The sequence below is a fragment of the Ambystoma mexicanum genome, chromosome 6q (assembly GCF_040938575.1).
Source record: "Ambystoma mexicanum isolate Mex_15411 chromosome 6q, UKY_AmexF1_1, whole genome shotgun sequence".
NCBI lineage: Eukaryota > Metazoa > Chordata > Amphibia > Caudata > Ambystomatidae > Ambystoma > Ambystoma mexicanum.
Window position 1 is genome coordinate 1,036,213,072 of NC_090937.1, and position 24,951 is coordinate 1,036,238,022.

Sequence of the window (24,951 nt, forward strand, 5' to 3'; positions counted from 1 at the left end):
GACTCACTCACAGACTGGTCTTAGTGCAAAGCATGGCACTACTACCAACCGGCATCACACATGCTCATTCATAAACTATGCCAGTGGCTCCCTCTAGCTGCCAAAATAATACCCTTTTGATGGATGCAGAGAAAAACTGCACCCAAATCTTTCAAGTGTTTTCCCCACATCCCCCAATTCTCCTTGAAGTGTCAGGCGTTCGCGTAGTGCTCCCATAGCACTGCTGGCATGCAGGGACTTTACCCATAGATCTGCAAGCCGCTGATATCTGGAAATTCTATTCTGAGCGAAATCACCAAGTTTCCACAGTTTGTCCAGGCAAATGGTGTGCTACGCCTCACCGGCCACATTCCACACGGTTACCTTTTGTAGACCTCAACAATTGTATTTTTACAAGATTGATGTATAGGGTGGGGTTCACACTCAACTTCCTGGGTGTTAGTGCACTGATGGATCCTGTTGAGCTAGTCATTGTTTCTACCCACCCTGTGTGTGCCAAATGCAGCACCGCAGCAGGGAGAATATGTGCAAGCAGTGTCCCTCAGGAATCACCCCTTCTCAGGGATCACTGCATGAGCATGGAGAATCCTTGCTATGCATCCGCGGGGAGCTGTTTCAGAGGAGAATCCCCATGTAAAAGCTTGACCCATGTACACAGAGCAGTAAGCTATTCCAGGGAATTCCCCCCACAGCAGCAGACAGAGGGACACATGCTTACCAATACCACAAAGATTATGCATGCATACAAAAACCTATACCATTGTGATATTAAAATGAATATCCCCTTTGTGGTCAGCAGTGGGTAGTAATTACTTTCAGGTGTGATTACCCCACCCTGGGAATGTCTTCCTTGGACCACTGCTACAGATATTTCTTATTGATCTCCTCGGGTGCAATCCGCATTACATTGTGTCAGTACTCAGATGTTCTGTGGGAAAGAAAGCTGCTGAGTCTTGCCCAGGGAACAGTAGTAAGAAGACCCATATGAACACTAATGTATTGGTCCGGTGACATAGAAGCCATTATTGTGGGCTAATTGCCCGCCCCCAATTTATAGCCCAAGACAAAGCTGAAGCCACAAATTGGTGAGCAGTCATTATACCAAGCCCCCTCCACCTCATGTCTATAAGTTATCATCACACAATGCAATAAGTGGTGTAGGTTCTGGAGGTGACGTATACTAACAGTGAGTAGAGCAAATGAACGAAACACGTTAGTAAAGAAAATTCTATTTGATTGTATTTAACGTAAAAGATTGCCTTCATGAGCTAAACATTTTAATTGTTTATGTGGTTAAACTGAAAAGATTTTAACATGAGTTTGAATTGGGGTAATTAACTAATTAATCTTGTCTATGGTGCTTTAGAACAGAGAACTTTGAGGACAGGATTGGGATTTGAACCTGCGTTTCTCTGCATTGTCTTGCTTCCAAGACAAATGCATTGCCCCTGAGCTATCCTCCCAGCCCTAGCACAAAAGTAAAAAGCTTCTCTAAAGTTAAATCATGTTTCCCTGTTTCCCTGTTTAGCTTTTGTTAGGCAGAATCCTGTGCAGTGCCCTTAGGGACCACTACACACAATTAAGACTACAAGTGGTAATACAAGTTCACCTTTGCTACAAGCCTGTACTACACTGTTAAAGTGGTAGCAGTAGTGGAGCAGCCAGACTTATCTCAAGAGCAAATGAGCAGTAGTAGAGATTACAGAAAGGACCACAATTACTGTGACTCAAGCAAACACTGACTCAAGGTTTTTGGTTGAAAAGTAAAAGTACATTTATTTCTAGACCATCTGTTTGCAAAACACTTAACTTCTATTAAATTAAAACCATACGTAAAATACACTACAAACAACCAATTCTCTTTGTGCAGAACAACTCAAGGTAAGTACCTTATGATTTGACAGACCGGTGTTATGAAACAAAAGGCGTTACCGGGAATACATATGCGATCACTTTTTGACAGTAATGACAGTTTGGTCTTACTAAAGATACGCATATCCGCTGGAAGAAATGTTACCGGAGTTAAAATACACTTAGCACCTGAGTTAACAAAAGAGAGTTGGGGACAAAAATCATAGGCAATACTTTTGTCAAGGCAGACAGAATAAGAGAACACTTTCTGACAAAAAGATAAAAGTCAATAGGCCTGCGCCAGTGTCAAGTGGAACCGGGTTCCTGTCGTCGAGGATCACACAGTGATTGCCAGGAGTACTTGGTTATTGTCAACAGCAGAAGCAAAAGTTATCAGAGGGAAGGAAGACAAGGGCAAGCCTTGGATGAGGAGAAAAGGGTTCACCCTAGTTCCTCAAAGCTGGACACAGTACCTTATTCTTTGAAGAAGCTGATGCTACGGCAGTTGTTCATGGTAGTTACCTGCAGAGTCACGGTTCCTGGAGCTTCAGTCTTGGAGACAAGAAGGACGACGTCTGGAGTGATCTGCACTACCCAGGGATGAGGCCAGCAGCAGCGACGGTGAATAAAAGGTGCGCTCCTTAAAAACAGGAGAGGCTCTACAGATGGCTATCCGGACCACTACAGCAGTGTGCAGCGATTTCGACGACGAAGAGGATCCTCTGGCTGTGGAAGATGAGCTGGTTGATCCCACCAAGCTCAAGGGAAGAAGACTCCAGACTGGATCTTCTCTTGTCGTTGAAGGGTAGATAGCTCAGAACTGCAGCAGGGCTTCACCGGGACTCGGTAGTTGCAGCAGCCATCTTCTTCTCCGCTTCTCTTCGGTTCCTTGCAGTTCCAGTGGCGACTCTGACTTCCAGCCCAAGAGTCCTGCCTTTTATACGAAAATCCCCCATTCACAAAGCATGGCTGTCATTCACACAGCAGGGGGGTTGTCCGGCCCGGACAACCACCTTAGCCAATCATGCCAAAGTGCGACTTGGGTTTCCAAGGATACCCTGTGCAGGGGGTGACTACACCCCTCCCTCACATTCAGCCCACCTAGACACCCAGGCGCCAAAAGGAGGGCTTCTTGAGAGAAGCCCGCCAAAAGACGGTGAACAAAGAAGGCCAACCTGGTTTGCCACGCAAAGTAAAACACAAGAAGGACTTTAACAAAAAGAAATGGTGAATAAACCCGACCAGAGCCAAAAGAAAGTGTATTTGGTCAAGCGGGTTTATGTTCAAGGCCAATATGATAGCCTGGAACAGTACCACGTTTATATAATATAATCGCAGTAGAAAAGTTAGGATAGATACCACTGCCACCAGCCAAGTCTAAATGTTAAAAGAGCAAAACAAAGCTCAGAGAGGCACAGACAAAAAGGGATAGGAATTAACCCTTTCCAGTACTCCACGTAAGATGGGGTGTACTGGGTCTGTAGTTTTTAAAATGACTATGTAAAGTAAATGACAACTTTACCTGTTTTCTGGGGGACAGTAGTCAGCCCCAGAAAATGGAGTCAGGGGGAAGTCTCAAAATCAACCCTGTGTTACTGCATGGAAGGTGCTGGGTAACACACATGAAAAGTGGGGTTCATGGAGTGGTGTCCACCAGAGCCCACTATTACACAAACAGTAAAAATGCACATGGCAAAACACATGCAAAAGTGGAAAAAAAGGCTCACACTCTTACCAATTGGAAAAATAAACTCCAGAAATCCAGCAAAGCTGATGGGGGACTCACTAGGTGAGGGAAATTAGCCATAGAATGAGAACTCTCCCTAACAGCTTTCAGTCAGGTGTGTTAAACTGGATATTGGTACTCATTACGAGTCCGGCGGTAGCCAGTGCCAGAAAAAACGGCATTCTGCCGCCGGACCTGTAATACCATTCCGCCTCTGTGATTGCCGGAATCACCGGGGCATTACAACCCCGGTGACCCGGTAATTCCAGAGGCGGAATTCTTTAAATCCCCATTCCCATGGAGTTCCATAGGATGGGGACCATGGAAACACTGGTTCCATCTATGACAGAGCCGGTGTTTCCATGTCCGTCCGCAGGCAGGTGGTGTTAATCCCACCAGGTCAGACTGCAGGACTCTGAATCAGCCAGTCCGGAAACAACGGTGGCAGAGGTTTTACCTTCACTGTTCTTTCCAGACCAGCAGGGTTGTAATGAGGCCCACATTGAAGGTGCAGTGAAAACATGACCCTGCCACAGAGGGAGTGTCTTGTTGAAATAAATCTTCCTGGAAAATTGCATTTTGTTTCATGAATGCCTAGGAATGTTGTCTGTTTCCCTGTTTGCTAGTATGTTGGAATTCACACTTCTAATTCAGTAGTTATTGAATGCATTGTGAATATTCTGATTGGCTGAGAGAAGGTCAGTAAAGATTTCCATGTGCTATTAGACATTAAAGCCCAAGGCGAGATGATTAACCTGGGAAAAGCCATTGAACGTGTATAACAACTAAATACTCATTATCAATGACATTAAAACTGGGACATTATGTAACATAAACATTGGGCCTCATTACGAGTTTGTAGGTAGACATGCCATCATTACCGGCATGGCTACCTCCAAACTCGTGTCCGGGTCCCGAAAAAGGGAATTATCGGGCCATTCTGACTTTTGCGGGCCCGGTAATTCCCAATTTTTGGGATCCAGACCCAGTACGTCCCCATTCCCATTTAAGCCCCCAGCTCAGTGGGAATGGGGAGGATGCTAACAACAGACCCGTTAATGACGGGTCTGTTGTTAGCATCCTGGTCTGCTCGCGGGTGCTGGTATGCACGTCTGGCCAGACGTGCATACCGCCACCCGCGAGCAAACTCGTAATGTGGCGGCCTGGCATGAACAGTGCTGGTACCTTACCGGCACCGTTCATACCGCAGCCGCCAGGGTCGTAATGAGGCCCATTGTCATCAATAATGGATATAATTAAACGTAGACACCTCTTGTGACCCTCTTGAACCTTTACCTATACTTACTCCAAATATCTTATTTCTTTTTTTTTTTTTTACAAATGTCAATAACACTTTACATCTCGAATATGATTCAAAGAAATCCCCTCAAACCTCATCAATTGGAACGACTGGTAAAATGATTGTCACCTTCAGTAAACGTCTGTTGTATTGGATGTACATGTTCCCTCTGAGATGTGTGTAACAACTCACTGTTTCAAAATCCCATTGCTTGTAGTTGGATCACCAGCTGACATGTATCAAGCCCACAACACTGCTGGTTATTTGCCTTCTGTAACACCAATATATTACAAATAAAAATAAGAATCTGGCAGATACCATTTACTGTGATTTTGAAGAACCTTTCACCTCTACAGTAGTTGACAGGCTTAAAATCAATTGGCGCGAGCAGTGAACACAAGCTTTAACTGCATGGAGGCTGTTCAGTGTGGCATGGCGAATCGGTGATATGGGTTTATCCTAGCTGGGAACATTTGCATTTGCCTTGACCTGGTTTTCCTCGGAATAAGGTCATTTCAGGGAATCGCAAGGTCTTGGGCTTAAAGACCTGCACTACCTTTCAATATCTAGAAACCTAGTGAAACTGGTCTTGGTAGATTACTACGTGTCCGAATCGGTCGCAGGAGAATTTATCAAAAAATGTTGTGTGATTTTGCTGCATATATGTGGGGGTGGTTTTAGGAATATCATTAATGTAAAGGGGTGGTGTGTGGGGACTTCGCACCAGTATATATATGCAGCAAAATGTACCGGACAAAAAAAGAACTTTGACCAATTTATTCGATGTAATCAACCGAAACCGAGAAACTGGACATACCTTACCTTCCTTACCTCATCTGCTGGTAGTCAAAGTCGAGAGATCAAGGTCAGCTCTCTGGAAGACAGACGTGTGTTTATGGGAGGGCAACGGGGGCTCATGTACAGGGCCACCCACCTCTTGGGTGCCTCCACCCCCTCCCCACTTTCTTCCCCACCTGGCTACCAGAAGGAAAGCCCAACAATCTACCAGATGGGAATATGGAAGTGCACAATGTTTACAAAACATAGGCACCATAATGCCTTGTGTGCCACTGGGGGTCTGAGCATGCTGCCTTCAATGCGTTCTGTGTTAGCTGTAGTATATACAGTTTGGGCGCTCTCTGTAGCACAACTCAAGTAGCATTTTCACCTTTCTTTGGGGAATACATTGATCACGTGCAATAACAAAGGATGACTTGCATGTTAATACGTTTCAGTACAATGATGGTTCAGAAGATAGCACGGTGTGTTAAACGTGGAGTGTGGAGATCTGTGTTTGTATGCCAGATCACGATACCATTTCCCAGACAAGCAGACTCCACTTTTCCTCTCCCTTAGGTTGATAAACAGGAGCATATAAACTTTGGTGATAGTAACACGGACTGTGCTGAAGAACAATGTACCTGCAGCAGAAATCACCTGCCATAATCATTAACAAAGGATCAATAAGGTACAGGTCCAGAGCTTGGATCCTCCATACCAGGGTTGTAAACACTGAACTGCCACCCACAATGAAGCACATAAAGCATTAGTCAACAATTGTGATTAGGCAGCCAAATTCGAGACTGTGGAACCCATCTATTAAGGCTCATATCCCGGCTTTGCCACTGAACGATACTGTGATCCTGGACAAATCATGTGTTCTCAGTGTATAGCACTGCACTGACTCCTGTGAAAGGGTTAATTAGCCTTCCCATATTCTGCTGGCATTGGTTAGACTATTGTATGCTATTTCTTTTTCTGTAGGCTATTTGAGTGGAAGTCCTCCTAGCCAGGTGAGAGTCGACAAAATGGCACAGGTCTCTGACACTGTTACTTTTAGGTTTGCTTCTTGCCAGAAAAAAACATTCGGTTTGTGTACAATTTCAAATGTTTGTCTTCACAGCATTAATACAAATCTGCAACTCTGCCTGAGTCAAACAATTGCTACTAAGGTGACCGTATGACACAGTTAGCCTCATTATAAGTTTGCCAGTCCAGTAACAATGGTACCAGTAAGCTTGCCTGTACCGTTGTTATCGGACCGGCAAACTACAAGGTCTGCGAGTGGGTGCCTTTTTGCCTGCCAGGTCTGGGGGTGGCAGACCGGCACCCGCGAGCAGACCATGTCGGATGCACCGGCACCATTCAAGAATGGTGCCGGTGCATCCAACCTCCTCATTCCCATTGATTCCAAATGGGACTCAAATGGGAATGGGAAGTAATATTTTCCGGCGCCCGGGAATGGGCAATTACTGGGTCCGCTGGGGCTGTAATGCCCCGGTAATTGCCCATTCCCGGACGCCGAAGTCATGATGAGGCCCAGTGTCTTTTGTTGGGTGAATTTAAAGCTTTAAAATACAGTCAAACCCAGGTGGGATTTTCAAGGCTGACATCATCTTTCGTTCTGGTACTTGTATATATGCTTTCCATGCTGAAGGAAGGAGAAAATAAAGCTGGAATAGGCTCATCCTCCTTTTGCATATGTATTTCTAAAATAATTTTAAAATATACATTGTCATTTAATTTGTGTACTTTCTAAGTCACGTCTACAACACAGGGTGCTATTTTCTTTAATAACAGTCGCACATTCAGAAATAATTCATGTTTGCTGGTGATGTTGATGGTGTGCACATTGCTCTATTTATGAAGGTGACTTTATATCACTGTTCATGTTTCCTGCTGCTATGTCCTTTTAATGAAGAAACACAAAAGTCCTTCCATCCTCCCATCTCCTTTGGGATATTCACAGCAATCTCATTCCTGTAGAACATGGCCAACATGTGGTTTATAGGGGAAGATTCCCACCCTGAACAGTCTGTATATAGAATGTAAAAGGGAATGATGGAACGTTCTAATCCGTCCTACGCCCCTTCGTGTGCCTTTTTTGTGGGGAAGTTGGGGAGTGTGGGGATGATTGGCAGGGCAGATGATGTTGCATTTCTGCAGCTGTGCGAGCTGATTTGAACTGTGAGGGTTGACCTGTGACTATAGAAGACAAAACCCCAGGAGTCCCCTGCATTCCTGCTCAGGGAAATGTGGTAATGGGTCCACATTTACCACCTCTTTCTGGAAATTGGGGGGGGAATACCTTTCCCCTGGCTTCCCCACTCCTTTGTGTTTGCCGTGCCCCTGCTGAGATTGCAGCAAAGCCCCCATGATACAGGGACGGGCCCTGAGAGTTTCCTTGACTCTGCTGTAGCCATGTGCTTCTAGTGGAAGCACTTCTGACTCAGGGTTTAACAGAACACAATAGAAAATAAACCAGCTGCATAAAAGACACATCCATTCACCATCTCACCTCCTCACAACTGCCTTCACCCTTTGTACCCCCATGGAAGCCATCCCACTTCCTGGCCCCACTCTTTTACCATTTATTTCTCAATATTCGTGGAATGTCTACCGGGAAATGCTTCCTGCCTCTTATAGAAATGCTAGGATTACTAAGCAGCGAACTGTGGCCTAAACTCTCCCAGGTTCCACCCCTTCCAGCTGCTCAGGTCCACCACGTGGTACGGGCCCGAGCCCTTAGGTAGGTTCTCACCTGTCTACCTGAGGTTAAAACTCTCCCCAGGTTCCACCCCTTCCATCGACTCAGGTCCACCACGTGGCTCCGGGCCCGAGCCCTTAGGTAGGTTCTCACCTGTCTGCCTGAGGTTAAAACTCTCCCCAGGGCCCACGCCTTCCATCTGCTCAGGTCCACCTCATGGCTCCGAGCCCGAACCCTTAGGTAGGTTCTCACCTGTCTGCCTGAGGTTAAAACTCTCCCCAGGTTCCACCCCTTGCATCTGCTCAGGTCCACCATGTGGCTCTAGCCCGAGCCCCTAGGTAGGTTCTCACCTGTCTGCTGAGGTTAAAACTCATCCCAGGTCCCACCCCTTCCATCTGCTCAGGTCCACCACCTGGCTCTGGGCCCGAGCCCTTAGGTAGGTTCTTACCTCTCTGCCTGAGGTTAAAGCTCTCCCCAGGGCCCACCCCTTCCATCTGCTCAGGTCCACTACGTGGCTCCGGGCCCAAGCCCTTAGGTAGGCCATCACCTGTTTGCCTGTGCCCAGTTCCCACACCTTCCATCTGCTCAGGTCCACCACATGGCTCTGCCCCGAGCCCCTAGGTAGGTTCTCACCTGTCTGCCCGAGGTTAAAACTCATCCCAGGCCCCACCCCTTCCATCTGCTCAGGTCTACCACGTGGCTCCATGCCCGAGCTCTTAGGTAGGTTCTCACCTGTCTGCCTGAGTTTAAAGCTCTCCCCAGCTTCCATTCCTTCCATCTGCAGAGGTCCACCACGTGGCTCTGAGCCCGATCCCTTAGATAGGTTCTCAGCTGTCTGCCTGAGATTAAAACTCTCACCAGGTCCCACACCTTCCATCTGCTCAGGTCCACCACGTGGCACCATGCCCAAGACCTTAAGTAGGTTCTCACCTGTCTGCCTGAGGTTAAAACTCTCCCCAGGTCCCAGCCCTTCCATCTGCTCAGGTCCACCATGTGGCACCATGCTGAAGACCTTAGGTAGGTTCACACATGTCTGCCTGAGATTAAAGCTTGCCCCAGGTTCCACCACTTCCATCTGCTCAGGTCCACCACCTGGCTCTGGGCCCGAGCCCTTAGGTAGGTTCTCACCTGTCTGCCTGAGGTTAAAACTCTCCCCAGGTCCCACCCCTTCAACTGCTCAGGCCCACCACGTGGCTCCAAATCTTGAATCTCAAACATTGACAAATAATTGCACTATGCTGTACAGCAAGAATTAGGAAGCGTGGTCAAGTGCCACAAATGCAGACTGTTATCAAATCCCAGCTTCACCATTTAAACAAAGTGAGTGATCTTGGCCAGCTAATTTATTCCCATAGTGCATAACCTGTCATAATTATCAGACCACACATCTTTTAAAATGTAGTCTATAAAGGTGAGTTAGTTCGCAGGACAATCTGTTTAGAAAAGCATCACTCACGATTTAACTGGCTGTAGCATTGCTTCATACATAATAATAGTGCCCATTGGTATAATGCACACCACCAAGTCATTTATTTCTTGGTTTACGCATGACTATATTACAGGAAATCCATGGTCCCCTTGTAATCCAAGTCTAGGTTAGGATATGTGCACTTTTGTGATAACTTCTAATCCACATCCTTTGTCTGTGCTATTGTCTGTGTACATTTCCCTGTTGCTTGAAGTCTGTCTCCTGTAGCCATGCTTGACCACTAATACAATCTGTGAGTCTGCTGATCGGTATCCTAAAACTGTGCTAGAGCTATGTGTACTTTCCTCAACACTTCTGATACCTGTCCTGAATGTGTGCTAGAGCACGTCCACCTCATGGCTCCGAGCCCGAACCCTTAGGTAGGTTCTCACCTGTCTGCCTGAGGTTAAAACTCTCCCCAGGTTCCACCCCTTGCATCTGCTCAGGTCCACCATGTGGCTCTAGCCCGAGCCCCTAGGTAGGTTCTCACCAGTCTGCTGAGGTTAAAACTCATCCCAGGTCCCACCTCTTCCATCTGCTCAGGTCCACCACATGGCTACGGGCCCGAGCCCTTAGGTAGGTTCTTACCTCTCTGCCTGAGGTTAAAGCTCTCCCCAGGGCCCACCCCTTCCATCTGCTCAGGGCCACCACGTGGCTCCGGGCCCAAGCCCTTAGGTAGGTCATCACCTGTTTGCCTGTGCCCAGGTCCCACACCATCCATCTGCTCAGGTCCACCACGTGGCTCTGCCCCGAGCCCCTAGGTAGGTTCTCACCTGTCTGCCCGAGGTTAAAACTCATCCCAGGCCCCACCCCTTCCATCTGCTCAGGTCTACCACGTGGCTCCATGCCCGAGCTCTTAGGTAGGTTCTCACCTGTCGGCCTGAGGTTAAAGCTCTCCCCAGCTTCCATTCCTTCCATCTGCAGAGGTCCACCACGTGGCTCTGAGCCCGATCCCTTAGATAGGTTCTCACCTGTCTGCCTGAGATTAAAACTCTCACCAGGTCCCACCCCTTCCATCTGCTCAGGTCCACCACGTGGCACCATGCCCAAGACTTAAGTAGGTTCTCACCTGTCTGCCTGAGGTTAAAACTCTCCCCAGGTCCCAGCCCTTCCATCTGCTCAGGTCCACCATGTGGCACCATGCTGAAGACCTTAGGTAGGTTCACACATGTCTGCCTGAGATTAAAGCTTGCCCCAGGTTCCACCACTTCCATCTGCTCAGGTCCACCACATGGCTCCGGGCCCGAGCCCTTAGGTAGGTTCTTACCTCTCTGCCTGAGGTTAAAGCTCTCCCCAGGGCCCACCCCTTCCATCTGCTCAGGTCCACCACGTGGCTCCGGGCCCAAGCCCTTAGGTAGGTCATCACCTGTTTGCCTGTGCCCAGGTCCCACACCTTCCATCTGCTCAGGTCCACCACGTGGCTCTGCCCCGAGCCCCTAGGTAGGTTCTCACCTGTCTGCCCGAGGTTAAAACTCTCCCCAGATCCCACCCCTTCATCTGCTCAGGCCCACCACGTGGCTCCAAATCTTGAATCTCAAACATTGACAAATAATTGCACTATGCTGTACAGCAAGAATTAGGAAGCGTGGTCAAGTGCCACAAATGCAGACTGTTATTAAATCCCAGCTTCACCATTTAAACAAAGTCAGTGATCTTGGCCAGCTCATTTATTCCCATAGTGCATAACCTGTCATAATTATCAGACCACACATCTTTTAAAATGTAGTCTATAAAGGTGAGTTAGTTCTCAGGACAATCTGTTTAGAAAAGCATCACTCACGATTTAATTGGCTGTAGCATTGCTTCATACATAATAATAGTGCCCATTGGTATAATGCACACCACCAAGTCATTTATTTCTTGGTTTACGCATGACTACATTACAGGAAATCCATGGTCCCCTTGTAATCCAAGTCTAGGTTAGGATATGTGCACTTTTGTGATAACTTCTAATCCACATCCTTTGTCTGTGCTATGGTCTGTGTACATTTCCCTGTTGCTTGAAGTCTGTCTCCTGTAGCCATGCTTGACCACTAATACAATCTGTGAGTCTGCTGATCGGTATCCTAAAACTGTGATAGAGCTATGTGTACTTTCCTCAACACTTCTGATAGCTGTCCTGAATGTGTGCTAGAGCACGTATTCCTTTCACATGGCTCCCAATCTGTGTCCGCAGCCATACTAAGGGACCATTGCCTTCCATGTAGCTTTTAAACTCATAACTCAAAGCATATGCTCTGGTATATGTACCTTCATATGCTCTGGTACCTTCATTGTGATGTCTTAACTAAATTCGCTGCCTGCTAGGATATGTCTATCTTATCAAGCAGCAACAGATGTGTCCTGCCTCAATCTTCATCTGTATTGTAATTGTGTACCTAGGCTAGAACACAAATACCCTAATTGTGGACAGCTAATGTTTCCCTTCAAATGGCACCTGTGTTTTGTCGTGGTTTATTACGCGGTTACACTCAACTCAGGGAGTTCCTTTCCCTCCAATGAATGTCGCGCTCAGCAAATCACTAGGATTTTGATTCAGGTTCTATTTTGTAAGGCCTCCAACACTTCTCGCACCCAATCCCAACAAATACACGGTGCCACAATTGACTAGGAACCAGGCCAGTGTGTAGTAAGAATATAGATTAATTAATTTATTTAAACCACATTTTACAAACAGACTAACATCGGCCACCAAAGCAGAAAAAGAACAACTCAAGACACACAGTGATTGCTGATTTGGTTAGCCCCCTCCCTCCAAACATCAATTGGCCCCTCTGAATTTAAGGACAGTGGCAGAGAGTGAGAACACAATGGGGAAATCATTTTGGGATTCTGTTCACAGATGCAATATGAGGGAAAGAAAAGCAATGGGAAAATGTGTTTTGCCACACCTAAAAGGAACAGGCAGGACTTTGTGGTTTTGGTCAGAGCACAAAGGGAACAAAGAGGAATTTCGTTTTGCACCCTGCACACTCACGTGGAAACAGGGTTTTGGGATTCATTATTTTGGCAAATCTTTATATCTATACCGGCTCAAAACACAATGGGAAGAGCTTGTTGGTTTCGAATGCCAACAAAATACATCCCGTGACTTCTATAACGGAATTAATTGATTTACTTTAATTAGATATGCTAAGGATCTACACAAACAAACAGGATATTTAGCTAGGGGGAAAGAACTTAAACAATGCTTGCAAATGCAGGTTCTACACAACCTATGGCTTTGGGGATAGTTTTACTTACAGGAGAGGCCTTGTAATGGACATCAGGGAACAGCAGTGCACCTCTGGGACAGCAAGGGTGTCAGTCAAGGACAATCTCCTGTGAATCCTCCAAGAGGCCCCAGTCAGCTTCTATGTCTCTTGGTTCCTGTCTCCAATGCAAGATTTGGGGCCTCTCTGCTTGGATGTTTCTCGCAAGAGTTCAGCAGCAGGTTGCCTCGCAGAATAAGTGAAGAAGGCCAGTTCCTGCAAAAACAGGCATTCTAATTCTTCAAGATCTGAAAGGAAAAAAATTGGACCAAAAAAGAAGATGCAGTGTTACCTAGGGAAGGAAGCGCTTAGAATTGTAAAGCAAACTCAATATCTGGGAACATGCATTAACAGCAGTATTTGTGATGCTCCATGGGTTATTAAAGCAAAAGCCAAATGTAAATATCTTGTGACCCAAGTAGCAGCCTTAACAGGAAGTATGGCAAGTTTTCATTAAGACCAATAGTGGCGTTCTACAAACAAAAAGCAGCGGCGGCGATCATATTTGGGGCGGAATGTATCTTGGATAGCTCATCCGCCTTGTGGGATTCACTCGAAAACATGTTTTGGTGTAAGGTGCTGTGGCTCTCAAAAGGGGTGCTGACGGCATGTACTCGATATGAGCTGTGCCTGACATCTATTAATGCTCGAGTGGCATGGAACACATTGGCACTGTATCAAATTATCCTTGACAAGAACAGGCCACCTCAATTTGACTTTTGTCCAATCCTGGTGAGAAGCATGATGGAACTATTTTATGGTTGTGGACCGAAAGGTGTGAAATACTCTTGAAACAGTTAAATACCAATGAAAACACCTTATTAACAAACCCCACATTTTTTAAAAAAGATTGTTATGACAAGATTGGGCAAACACTGGCGAATTGAGATCTAGACATAGACAAATGCAAAAATGTTGCCATTGAAGCCAGACGGTTACATTTGTTACCTGGTTATCTGGAGGAATTTCCAGGGATTCTACAAAGGAACTTATTCCTGAAATTTTGAATGAACTTATTCAAAACCAAAGAATTAAAAGGGCTGAGACAGAAAATTCAACCAGAGGAACAAACATGCAGACTGTGTAAGAGCTAGGAAGAAACTTTAAAGCTCTTAAATGTATTCTGTCCGGCACTTAGAGACTTAAGAACCAAACATCTGGGAATGTATATACTAGAAAGAACTTGCTCAAGTGGCGATGATTGGTGAGTGGCACTGTCAGAAGGTACAAATAAGAAATTATCTTATTCACTAACCTTCTTTCTGGCCCAAATGAATTGCTTGTTGACAATGATAAAGACATGCAGTTTGACCCATAGAAGAGGGAATGAATTTTGTGAAACTGTATAAAGTAATTTGGGCCAGAAAGGATGGTAAATTAAGTTTGATGAAATAAGAGGATATGTATTTTAATTGTGAAGATGTGGTAACTGAGATGTATTTTAAAAGTTTGTTACAAACTGTATAAAATAAAAAAATAAAAATAAAGGCCAGTTCTAATGCAAACTGGTTTACTTATAGGGCAAATGACATCAAAACCTTATCATGATTCCAGCAAAAGGGATTGGTTGGTTTTCTCTACCCACCTCCCACCTGTGTGCTAATAAGACAAGGAGATGAGGGGTGTGAGTTATAAAAGCTGTGGGAGGAGAAAGCTTCATCATCTCAAACTGACATTTGGGCTCTGCATGTTCAAAACGCAAAGAAAATCGATCAACATGGCAAGTACCCTCATTTTTCTAATCTTTACATATATGAATATATTTTTAGGAACTACATTTTAAGGCAAATCACATGATGCTAATCTGAAGGCGGCACGCCCTTCCTATGCAGGTATAAGTTTTTTCTTCATTTACTCAGGCGCCGTTTCAGTGAAAAATATGCCACTTCATAATTCCCATGTTAATTATTTCCTACACTCACACACCAACTTTCAAATCACTCAGAATCAAGGGAAGGCCCAAATAAAATGTTCATGAATAACTTTAGTTATGTTTATCACACAATAATCGTTAAAGCATGATTCAAAGGGGGTTACTGTCACCTTTAATAAAAGTCTGGAATGACCGTTGTGGCATATACGCTGCCCCTTTTATATAACAATATGTATGTTTCCAGAAACTACAGACTTTTCCTTTGTTCTCTTAAATTGCATTTACCCTTAAGCATGTGACCAACCAGAGGCTGGATCATGTTTATGTTTACCTCCCCCTTCAAGGCCTGTGATGGCCCTGATTGCAACTCTAATGGACATTTTATGGGACTTGTGACCTCAAGGTCACTTCTGCTGAAAGAACAGGTATCACCTTATCTGTTTCCACCATGATTTAAATCTAAGCAGTGTATTTCTTTCTATATTTTTAAGTAATGGCCCTGATTGTTGGTTGACGACCAGACCTCTCTCTCCAGGGCAGCAGAGGAAAGGTATTGGAGGTTAAGTTTCTTCTTTAGGAGAAATGACCGGCTGCATATACAATTCTGCAAGCAATGGCTTTTAAACTCACACGCAATACATGACATTTTATAAGGCGCCTGGGCCTCATATCCATGTGTAATGTACTTCTTTAATCTCACATTTGCAAAATACATGAGTATCTCTTCTGGATTGTCCATATGTATAGAGCAGTTGTATGAGAAAACCATGTTCAAACTCTGAAAGTCTAGTGAGCACACTGTTATTTGGATGAGGGGAAAAAAAGAAGTTATTTTATTTCTTATCATTGCAATGAGCTCGGTTTCACTTTAGATGGCTGGAGCACAATCTGGTATTACATTAAGATAATGTATGCATTGCTGTCTCTTTAAGTAAAAGTGCAGCTCTCCATTGATTGAGTAAAACAGCATTGTCAGCCACATGTCTTTCTTTTCCTTGCTGCAATGCATTGCGCATATCTTTGCACTTTTGAGATTCAAGCCCAATTTCTTTCCTTTGAGATTTAGGCCTGTTTTTGGTTCAATAGGCCTCGTGTCAGACATCACCATTTCTGTGCTGGCTTTTTACTTCAGTGGGATTTTACAAATCACTCTGACCTCTTTATTTCTGGCATTCAGGGGCTATATTTCACCCCACATTATTATTCATATTCAGGCATTGTGCAAGGAGGAATAGGGCTGGCAAGGGACTTGCTATGCTGATTTTAATCACTGCCAGGGCAGCATATCAAGCTATGTGCTTGACTGGATTGAAAGAAGCTGGAGAGAAATCACATATTGTTTGGATCTCTTCATTTCTTTTGTTTGGAGGAATCACAAATGTGCCTGTATCCTGGAACCTGTACGCATTAAAGATGGCCCTGGGACAAATACTGAACTCTGAGATGATAGTGGGAGCAATCCTCCAAGTCCTGTTCTGTGGGGTTGCAAGGTGCTCTGGAAGTGTTCCCTTGGGTGCTCAATACAGCAGCTGTGGGCTCATGTCTCCTCCCAACCACTTAGGGTTGTCTAATCTCATTTCTGCAGAGCCTGTAGGATGTGCCCAATGCATATGTATCTGCAAGTGCCCAACAGATGTGGGTAGAGACAAAATAGGTTGCCCTTGCCACAGCTGAGCACCGCTGAAAAGCTGTGTCTTGGTTTACTCTATCATTAAACACACTGTGTCATGGGAGTGATGTGTTACTCGAAATGGGATGGGGAACCCAGCGAAGAAGGTTACTGTCTCGTCTGGGATGTTGGGCTTTGGAAACTGGGGAAATCAAGGAGCACACAAGTGGTTGCTATTATTGGGGAAACAGCAGCGTGGGCTTGGGTGGTTACATGTCTTTATACCGAGATATTGTATACTGAGTGCCCATATATCAAAACATTTCTTGAAAACCTTAATATTGAATAGATCTTATCTTTTTTAGGAGGCGTGGGGGGGGCCAAACCCCTGTTTACAACCCCTAAAACACGTCTATTCAATCTAAAGGTTTTCAAGATATAAGTTTAGATATATGTATTATTCGATATATAATTTTCAATATAAACACTGTATACCGGTTTGGGGTAGCCCAGGCAGTGCCCAACAGTCCCTAAACACTTCTTCATACACTAATAGGCACCTGATGCAATTCCTCCTGCGTGAGACAGGAGTCTGAAAGCCACCAGGGGGCTCTTGTTGGATTTGCAGGGCCCAACTCATCAATGTACACACTCTGAAGGGAATGCATTTAGGAAAATGAACTGTCAGCCTATGTTCAAGGAGCACAGCCCGAGCCTGAACCCCAAAAGCTGAAACTGTCCAAATGGTTCATGAATAGAGACATTTCACTGTCACCATGGGCATAGTGACAAGTGAAATGAGCACCAAGCCCAATGTGCACTACGTGCTGAGAAGGGTTGCATGTTTAAATCATAATCATAGACATGTTTGCCGAATATGATAGTGATTATTTATTATATATATATATATATATTCATATATATATATAGCAGATCACACAGATCGCAGCAGCTAGCGCTTTACTCACAGAGCTATCTTACTGCATTACAAAGAATAGAAATATGTGTGAATTCTTATTTTCCTAAAATGCTATTTGATTTAATGCTCAGCAGCCATGAACCCACATTGGTGCTATTTGTCCCCTCCACATTCTTATAGGTGATTTATTTATAAAATGTGGGTGATTTACTTACTGAATGAATTATTTGTGTACTAAGTGAGAGGGTGATTTATTTTCAGACAATGATTTGTTTACAAACTGAGACAGAACAAGATTAATCTACAGTAGCCAACTGGATGCAAACAAAACTACTGGAGAAAATGCTGAGTACCCCATTGCAGAGTCTGATTATGTACTGCTTGTAGCAGGAAGCCCCCACGTTATGCTGCGCCCAACATTCACTAGGCCACACACCATGTTAGTGCCCCCCCTCGATTTCTCATCCCTCTTAAAGCACTGAGAAAGGGATCCACTTTATGACTCTGGGTACTGATCTCTCTGCTGCACTGGCCAAAAATAGGAAATGTATATTTGTTGTTTTTTAGTTTAATAAATGATATCAAGACATATAATGTTTGCATTGTTTCTAATTTTTTAAAAAAAGCTCAGAAATCTTTGTCACATTTGACATTTATACTTTTCTAACATTGAAACCTTCTCTTTTTTCATCCCACCAGGTGTCATGCTGCCAACCTGAACGGCTTTTACTACAAAGGCCCGTACACAGCAAAGACCGACAATGGCATTGTTTGGTATACTTGGCATGGATGGTGGTATTCCTTGAAATCTGTCACCATGAAGGCTAGACCAGCTGAATTCCAGCCAAATGCAATCTAATGTGCCTTATCATGTTTTTATCTCACCCTGTGTCATAATGGTGCATGCTATGAACATTCTGATGCTATCAGCCAACCACAGCACATTCAGGCACGGTGCCCAGCGTGTGCTTCTGCGGGTCACAGGGGATGCAGACGGCTTTTATAGGATCACATAGCCCCTATACTGATCCAGTGATCATTTTCACTGGGGCCCCCTAACACCAGCGACCTTAGAGTCAGGCAGAGTGAGGTAATAGGTTCAGAAATTCCATGTCTACATTTTTTTACTACATTCTGACTAACTCTTAACAAATCCCCAAGGGTATCCATGCCACCCACAGGCTGACTGGGCATATTAAACACAGCCTTTATTATGACATGATGGCCTCTTAGAGAAACCATTGGTTCTCAGAAGTATTGAGCCATGTACAATTGGCCAAGGTATAACCAATGAGAGCACTCTTGTGCAGCATATTGTCAAAGTACCACCTTAGAGCTTTTAAGATCCTCCCTTGTAGGATCCTACGTATTTGTACGCTTATTATGTTATGTACTGTTTGTAGCGCATTCCCTCCCATCGATATGATCTCATAGCGATGTAGGCTGTCAGAATGTCTTTTGCAAAACAAAAGATGTGATGGCTAGAAGATTTAGAATGAATCTTAAACCTCCGGCAATTGTCCTGGGAAATGCTCCAGACCATCGTTCTACACCTGCCAAGCCATTACAGAAAGGGAAAGACCATATGCAAATCAGGCCTGGTCACACCCCAAAAGGGGCAATCTCGCCTGAATTGCTTGGTCGCATCCCTTCTGCACGAGACTACAAGCATCCCCAAACAGGTTTCGGCCTCATACAGCAACATCAGTGAGGCTTGTCTCTCCGGGTTTTGCTACATGGATCTGGGCTTCCAGTAGACTGTACACTGGCATGCCATGATATAGGCAGTGCATATGACACTTAACCTTGGTGGAGGACATTGCATCTTGCCTTTTCTGAAACAACACATTTCAAGTTGCCATTTCACTGCATTGGTGATGAGCGGAATCCTTTACTGGAGCCAGACAGCATAGCCATTCATTTATTCTAATTATTTAGAGAAAGCACATACGCCTTGACACCTATTGGTGCTCTGGGGATAACAATAGTGTGTGCTGATTTTAAAAGAAGACAGGAAAAAAATTAAAACAGCAGGAAAAAAAATAAAGGTAGTGATGCACAATTGGTCCAAAACAAACAAGGTTCAATAGAAGGACGAGGAGAGCCCTACAATGTGCCTGGCAAATGTCCAAGAGGTTGCCCAAGCCCAAAAGACACTGCTTCCATGCCAAGGACATATCAGAGCAGAGTCTTGGAAGAACCCACTTAGAAGAGGCTCTTGTAGACTGTCACGGAGTCACCACCTTGTAGAGGATGGCAGCAAAGACATCAGTTCCCCGGGCGAAGACAAACAAGTTGCCATTTGGCATTGTAAGGCACAGAAGCAGCTTCGGCTCCCATTCCAGTCTTCTGGTGACCTATGCCATAGAGAGGGTCAGGTTCAACAGGCCACAGCATGCCCGCTCCAGGCATGGCAAAGTCCTGTGGAAGCAGGTCACACAGATGTTTCTTCTAGCGCTGCGGGCTGTGTGGAAGCAGTGTTGTATAGGTAGGGCATTATTGCATGATCAGTAAGAGTGTATATAATACTCCGCCTTGCATGGGGACATTACATCTTGACATTTCACACAGCCAAAGAGCATCAATATAGGGCACATTTCCAGTGAGCATGGCATTGCACTGGTGCAGGAGGCCTATCTCCAGGTATTGCCACTTGTAAGTTCCAATGACTCCACCCCTGGCCTCACTGATGACTTGATTCCCAGAGGGGGGAAAGCACATAACTCTTTGAGAAGACAAGGTTCTCCTTGACTGTAGGCTACAGTGGAACTCTTCACCCATGCCATGGTGTTGGACCAGGATGGCATGCAGAATAGATCCATTCCTTGAATTGGCCAACATAGAAGGTGGGACACAGATCAATGAATAGAAGTAAATGCGCAATGGCCTGGTGTCCAGATCATGAGGTCCTTCCTCGTCACTGTGCATAAGTGTGCATTTTGGGGATGCTGAAAGGGAACATGAGTTAGTAAAACAGCTTGAATGCCCACGCCCGCCCTGGGAGTCGCTGAGAATTATTGGTTCATGCGTGTTCATCCCTTTCTTAATTACATACCAGACATGGCATTGACTGCAGCTCGGTGACGGCCACTACCTGGCTTCCAGAGGGACTTTTCAGTGGTGGCTGTGACTGCTCCGCCTGTCCCCCCTCATCCCCACCCTCTCTCCAACCCTGCATCCTTTGCCGGATCCTGCAACATGCCCCCACCTAGCACCCTATGTCTCCAGAGTTACCCCTCTGTGTCCTGCCACTGCCTCTCCTTCTCTCCCCACATGCAGGCCGTGGTCTCAGGCTGGCAACATTATTTCCGCAGTCAATTCTTCAGACGGAAAGGCCCTTCTTTCCTATAATCTTCTACTTGCACTTTGTTATTGTGCCATGCAAATACCCGCGGGCGTATATACACCGAATCAGAGACGTTTTTATGGGAGAGCAAAAGGGACACTTGCCCAGGGCCCCCACCTTGGAGGGGGCCCCACAAAGCTGCCTGATCTAAAGAAGTAAGATTCCTTTGTTCACTAGAATTAAATAGCACACATCATGATATTTTATGGCATGGTGCTGAGGCTCTAAACCTATTGCCTGTCTGTTTTGGCAAGTACATTCTGCCTCAATCAATTCACCATGTAATGCTTTCTGTGTTCACTGTGGTATATATAGTTTGTGTGTTATTTACGGCACAACTCCTGTAGCATTCTTTCCTTCCTGTGGGAATTATGTTGATCATGTGAAATAGCCACATTTGTAATGCATATTGGTAAATTGAGTGCCACGATGGTTCAGATGTTAGCTCAGTATGTTAAGCACTAATTGCGAAGATATGTGTTTCTATGCAAGATTAGAATAGCACATTCCTCTAAGGCTGGCTGAGCCTTTCGTATGTCTGAAGTTTATAAACCTGCCTGCATATGTACCTAGTCTTGCAGCACAACAGGTGCTATTATCGGCAATACACCTGCACCATATAGGGGTTGCAATAAAAACAAACATCCTATGGTGAAGGTCTAGAAATTGGTTTGTTCAGATGGGGTGTTGTAAAATTTAGGCCATCACCTCCAATAAGGAGCATAATCTGTTAGTCCAAGACACGAGTAAGTATCCACATTTGGAACCAAATAATTCTTGCTTGTATCCTGGCTTTGCCAGCAGACAATACAGTGATCCTGGTCAAATCAACGAATATCTCATACATTGCTGTACTGTCTTCTGTGAAGTTTGCCTTCTCGCGTGTTGGTGGCCTCATTTAGCCCATTACTTGATCTTTCTTCTTTCGTAGGCCATTTCAGTGGAAGGGGTGGTAGACAGAAGGGAGCAGACTAGATGAAACTGAACCTGGGCAAGCATATTTTAAAGTCTGCTCTTTTGGCACAAAAAACACTTTGCATTTTTGTAAAAGTCAAAGGTTTTTCTGCACGTTTATAAATGATAATTTCACAAGCCAGTGTTTTGGAAGTATGTAAAGCTTCAAAATACAAAAGACCAACCCAGATTAAATCTGTTAAATCACACTGATTAGTATGCTGGTACTTATATACTTCTCTTGATGATAGAAAGAATGAAGCTAGAATCATTCTGTATTACACCCTTCTATAATATTTTGTTTTTCTGAATTGTCATGTTTGGTAATGTGATTGGTGTACTTTCCAAATCAGTTTTTATAAAAATGTGATTATTTTAGTTCATGCTAAGAACTGGTAATGAAAAAGTTCTGATGCAGAAATTGCAGAGTTGGCACAAATCCCAGATTCACCCCTTAATCAGTGTGTAATACTGGGCATCTAATTTAATATTGTATTGCCTAGCCTCTCGAAATTGCAGTCCCTAAACCTTTCAAAATTGTCAGCCCTTCAGAATGACTTCCTTCCCAGGGTATGATCGTCAAAACAGCCTCACTCATGGTATCACTAGCCTTGCTTCCACTATAGTAGTGAGCATTGATATATTGCACACTACAGGCACTTATTCGTTTGATCTCTAATGGCAACACTATTTGAAAACCATGTCCCACTTATAATCTCAGTCTGTCGGGATACAGACACCTTTCTGGTAGCTTCTAATCAGCATCCACTATCCATGCTATGGTATATGTAGCTTTCTCCTTCCTCCCAATTTGTCTCCTCTATCCATGCTTGAGCATGTTTGCGTTCTGTGAGGCAGCAAATGTGAGTTCTCTTGTCTACTCTGGGTTACATGTACCTTTTACATACAGTCCTGCATTAATACTACAGTCTGCATACCTTCCTGGATGCTATTGATAAAAAGTCTCCTATATCTATGTTAGAACAGAAGTAACCTCTTCGTAGACTGATAATGTTGGCCTTCAAATGCTACTTGTTTATCATTCTAATTAGAGCAAGAAAGAAGAGTTAAGGGGACTTAGAGGGAGTAAACATGCATATGTTTAATGCTGTGAGGCAGCATATCAATCTATGAGTTGTGATCGTGCAGGGGCAGATATTCTTGATCACTTAATTCCTTTGGTTCGGTGGAGGGGGTCCCCAAAGATGTCTGTGCCCAGGGCCCCAAAAGTGCTTAACATGGCCCTGCACCGAATAATATACTTGGTAAACGATGCAATTATAATGGGGCAGGTTAAATCCAAAACAAAATCTCCAAATCCAGTACAAAAGCTGTGTGTGTGCGCTCGTGCAGGGGTGCGCGTGGGTGTGTGGTGTAAGTTACTCATGGAAACGTCTTTGTGGATCAGCCCCATTCTATTGGTAGAGAGAGGACAGGTGAAGGAGGAAAGGGTGACAGAGGGGTTATTTATGTACACCCCTTGTAGTCCCTCTGCAGAGCTACTTGTGACTGGCTAAGAATCAGCCATTCTCCAATGCATTCTGTTGACTTCCAAATAATGATTTGGTCATACAAATACTTGTTGGAGCTTATCACATCTGAATAGTGTTTCTTCACTTTTTCCTCACCACTCCACGCTAATATGTTTCCTCCACATAGAACAGGTTAGCCAACTCAGGTTTCTCCCATGTTACATTTTACACACACACACAAAGGTACGCAAACAGCACCAGTTAGTGCCCCTCGCTTCAGGAACTTCATGGCCCCATGTATTCACCATCGCATTCATTTTAGGTGCGTTTATTAATTTAATGATCAACAGATCCTGCTTCATGTGGGGATGTTTTAAAGGATAAGGAAACAACGTAAGATCTTTCCTTACACGTGGAATTTTGTTGTTGTTGGAAGGATCTCGCGGTGCACTGGCCTATAGGGAACTCGGGAGCTTTCCCGGCAGGCCTCTGGGCCTCTTTTGTGTGGTAACTATGTTATTTCCACATTTTACCACCACAGGAAAAGGGTTGAGCTGGCTGAAAATATATTTAAAAAAAATCTAAGCCTCATTTGGTTCCCAGTCCACCCCTGGTCTTTAAGCCTTATGTTGGAGGTATGTTACCTGTGGTAATACCACTGAATGCTTCCAGCGTTGCCGCATGCAGTGCACATGCTATGATTAGAAGGGTATGCATGATTCAGAGGCTCATGGCCCTTCACTTAGTCCACATGCTATGGTGCCATCAAACTCCTTTGGAGATTTCATATTGCCGCGTGTCAGAAGTACCAAATGCAGTAATATCGCATGCGGCAATGGTTTCATGTGGAGGAAATGGTCCAAAATGTTGAGGCAGCGCTGCAATTTACGTAACCTCTCCAAAGGTCTGCAGGTGTCTGTGCAGACGCTGATTTCCTTGACCAGGTTGTTTGATCATTTTATTCTAATACTACTCCCTGTATGCTGTGGGTAGTTATTTTGTAAATAAAAAAAAGGTGGAATATGAAAACGTTTAAGACCTCCCATAATGGGTGCTATAACATACACCATACTGAATGCTTTCATGAACCAGGAGGGCAAAAAAAGAGCCCGGTGAACTTTGACCTGTAATGTATTGCAAAGGATTGCGGGCGGCTGACTTGGTACTCATTACCCTGACCTGCATTTTCATGAATCCAGCCAGGGGGGTGTAATGATCACATTTCCTACGTATACTATATGGAGCAGCCTGTTAGCTCACTCCCTGCCGGTGCAGTCAGCGTAGGGAGAGAGGATCCGGGCCTGCAGGCAGGTTGGGCCGAGGAGCGAAATGAAGACGTGACACGCTCTCTCCAACTCGTGCCAACCCAGGAACTGTCTGCCTTCCGGGCCCTTTATTGTTAATGTGCCTCACGTCACCGCGCACCGCCACCCCCCCCCACCACTCGTTCCATAGAGCCTGTTTTACAACCACCTTTACCACCCACGCACACCCCCTCTTGCACCTTTACCCGGCATTCGCCTACCTGTTTTCCCCCCAAAACCCAAAATGTTAAAGAATTGCATTACAGCAGTATGTGTCTGAAAATGCAATTCATTAACAGTGGGCTGTAAAAGTGCAGCATACCTTGCAAAGGCCTCACAGCGAATTATACATTACTCTAAACGTGCGATGCAATGAAAGAACCTTTTCTTG

General features: G+C 44.8%; 1 protein-coding gene across 3 annotated transcripts in view; it reads left to right on the plus strand.

Annotated features, from left to right (window-relative positions):
• The window catches only part of FGL1 (fibrinogen like 1), a 533,869-nt gene extending 511,876 nt beyond the window's left edge, over nt 1–21,993 (plus strand). Inside the window, exon 9 of one of the 3 annotated variants that reach the window (XM_069631565.1) lies at nt 18,184–21,993. In XM_069631565.1, the coding sequence (XP_069487666.1) occupies nt 18,184–18,343 (160 nt within the window). In that variant the 3' untranslated portion in view covers nt 18,344–21,993. The remainder of the gene's footprint in view (nt 1–18,183) is intronic. The other 2 variants (XM_069631566.1, XM_069631567.1) reach the window with 2 other exon arrangements.
• Nucleotides 21,994–24,951: the final 2,958 nt, after the last annotated feature.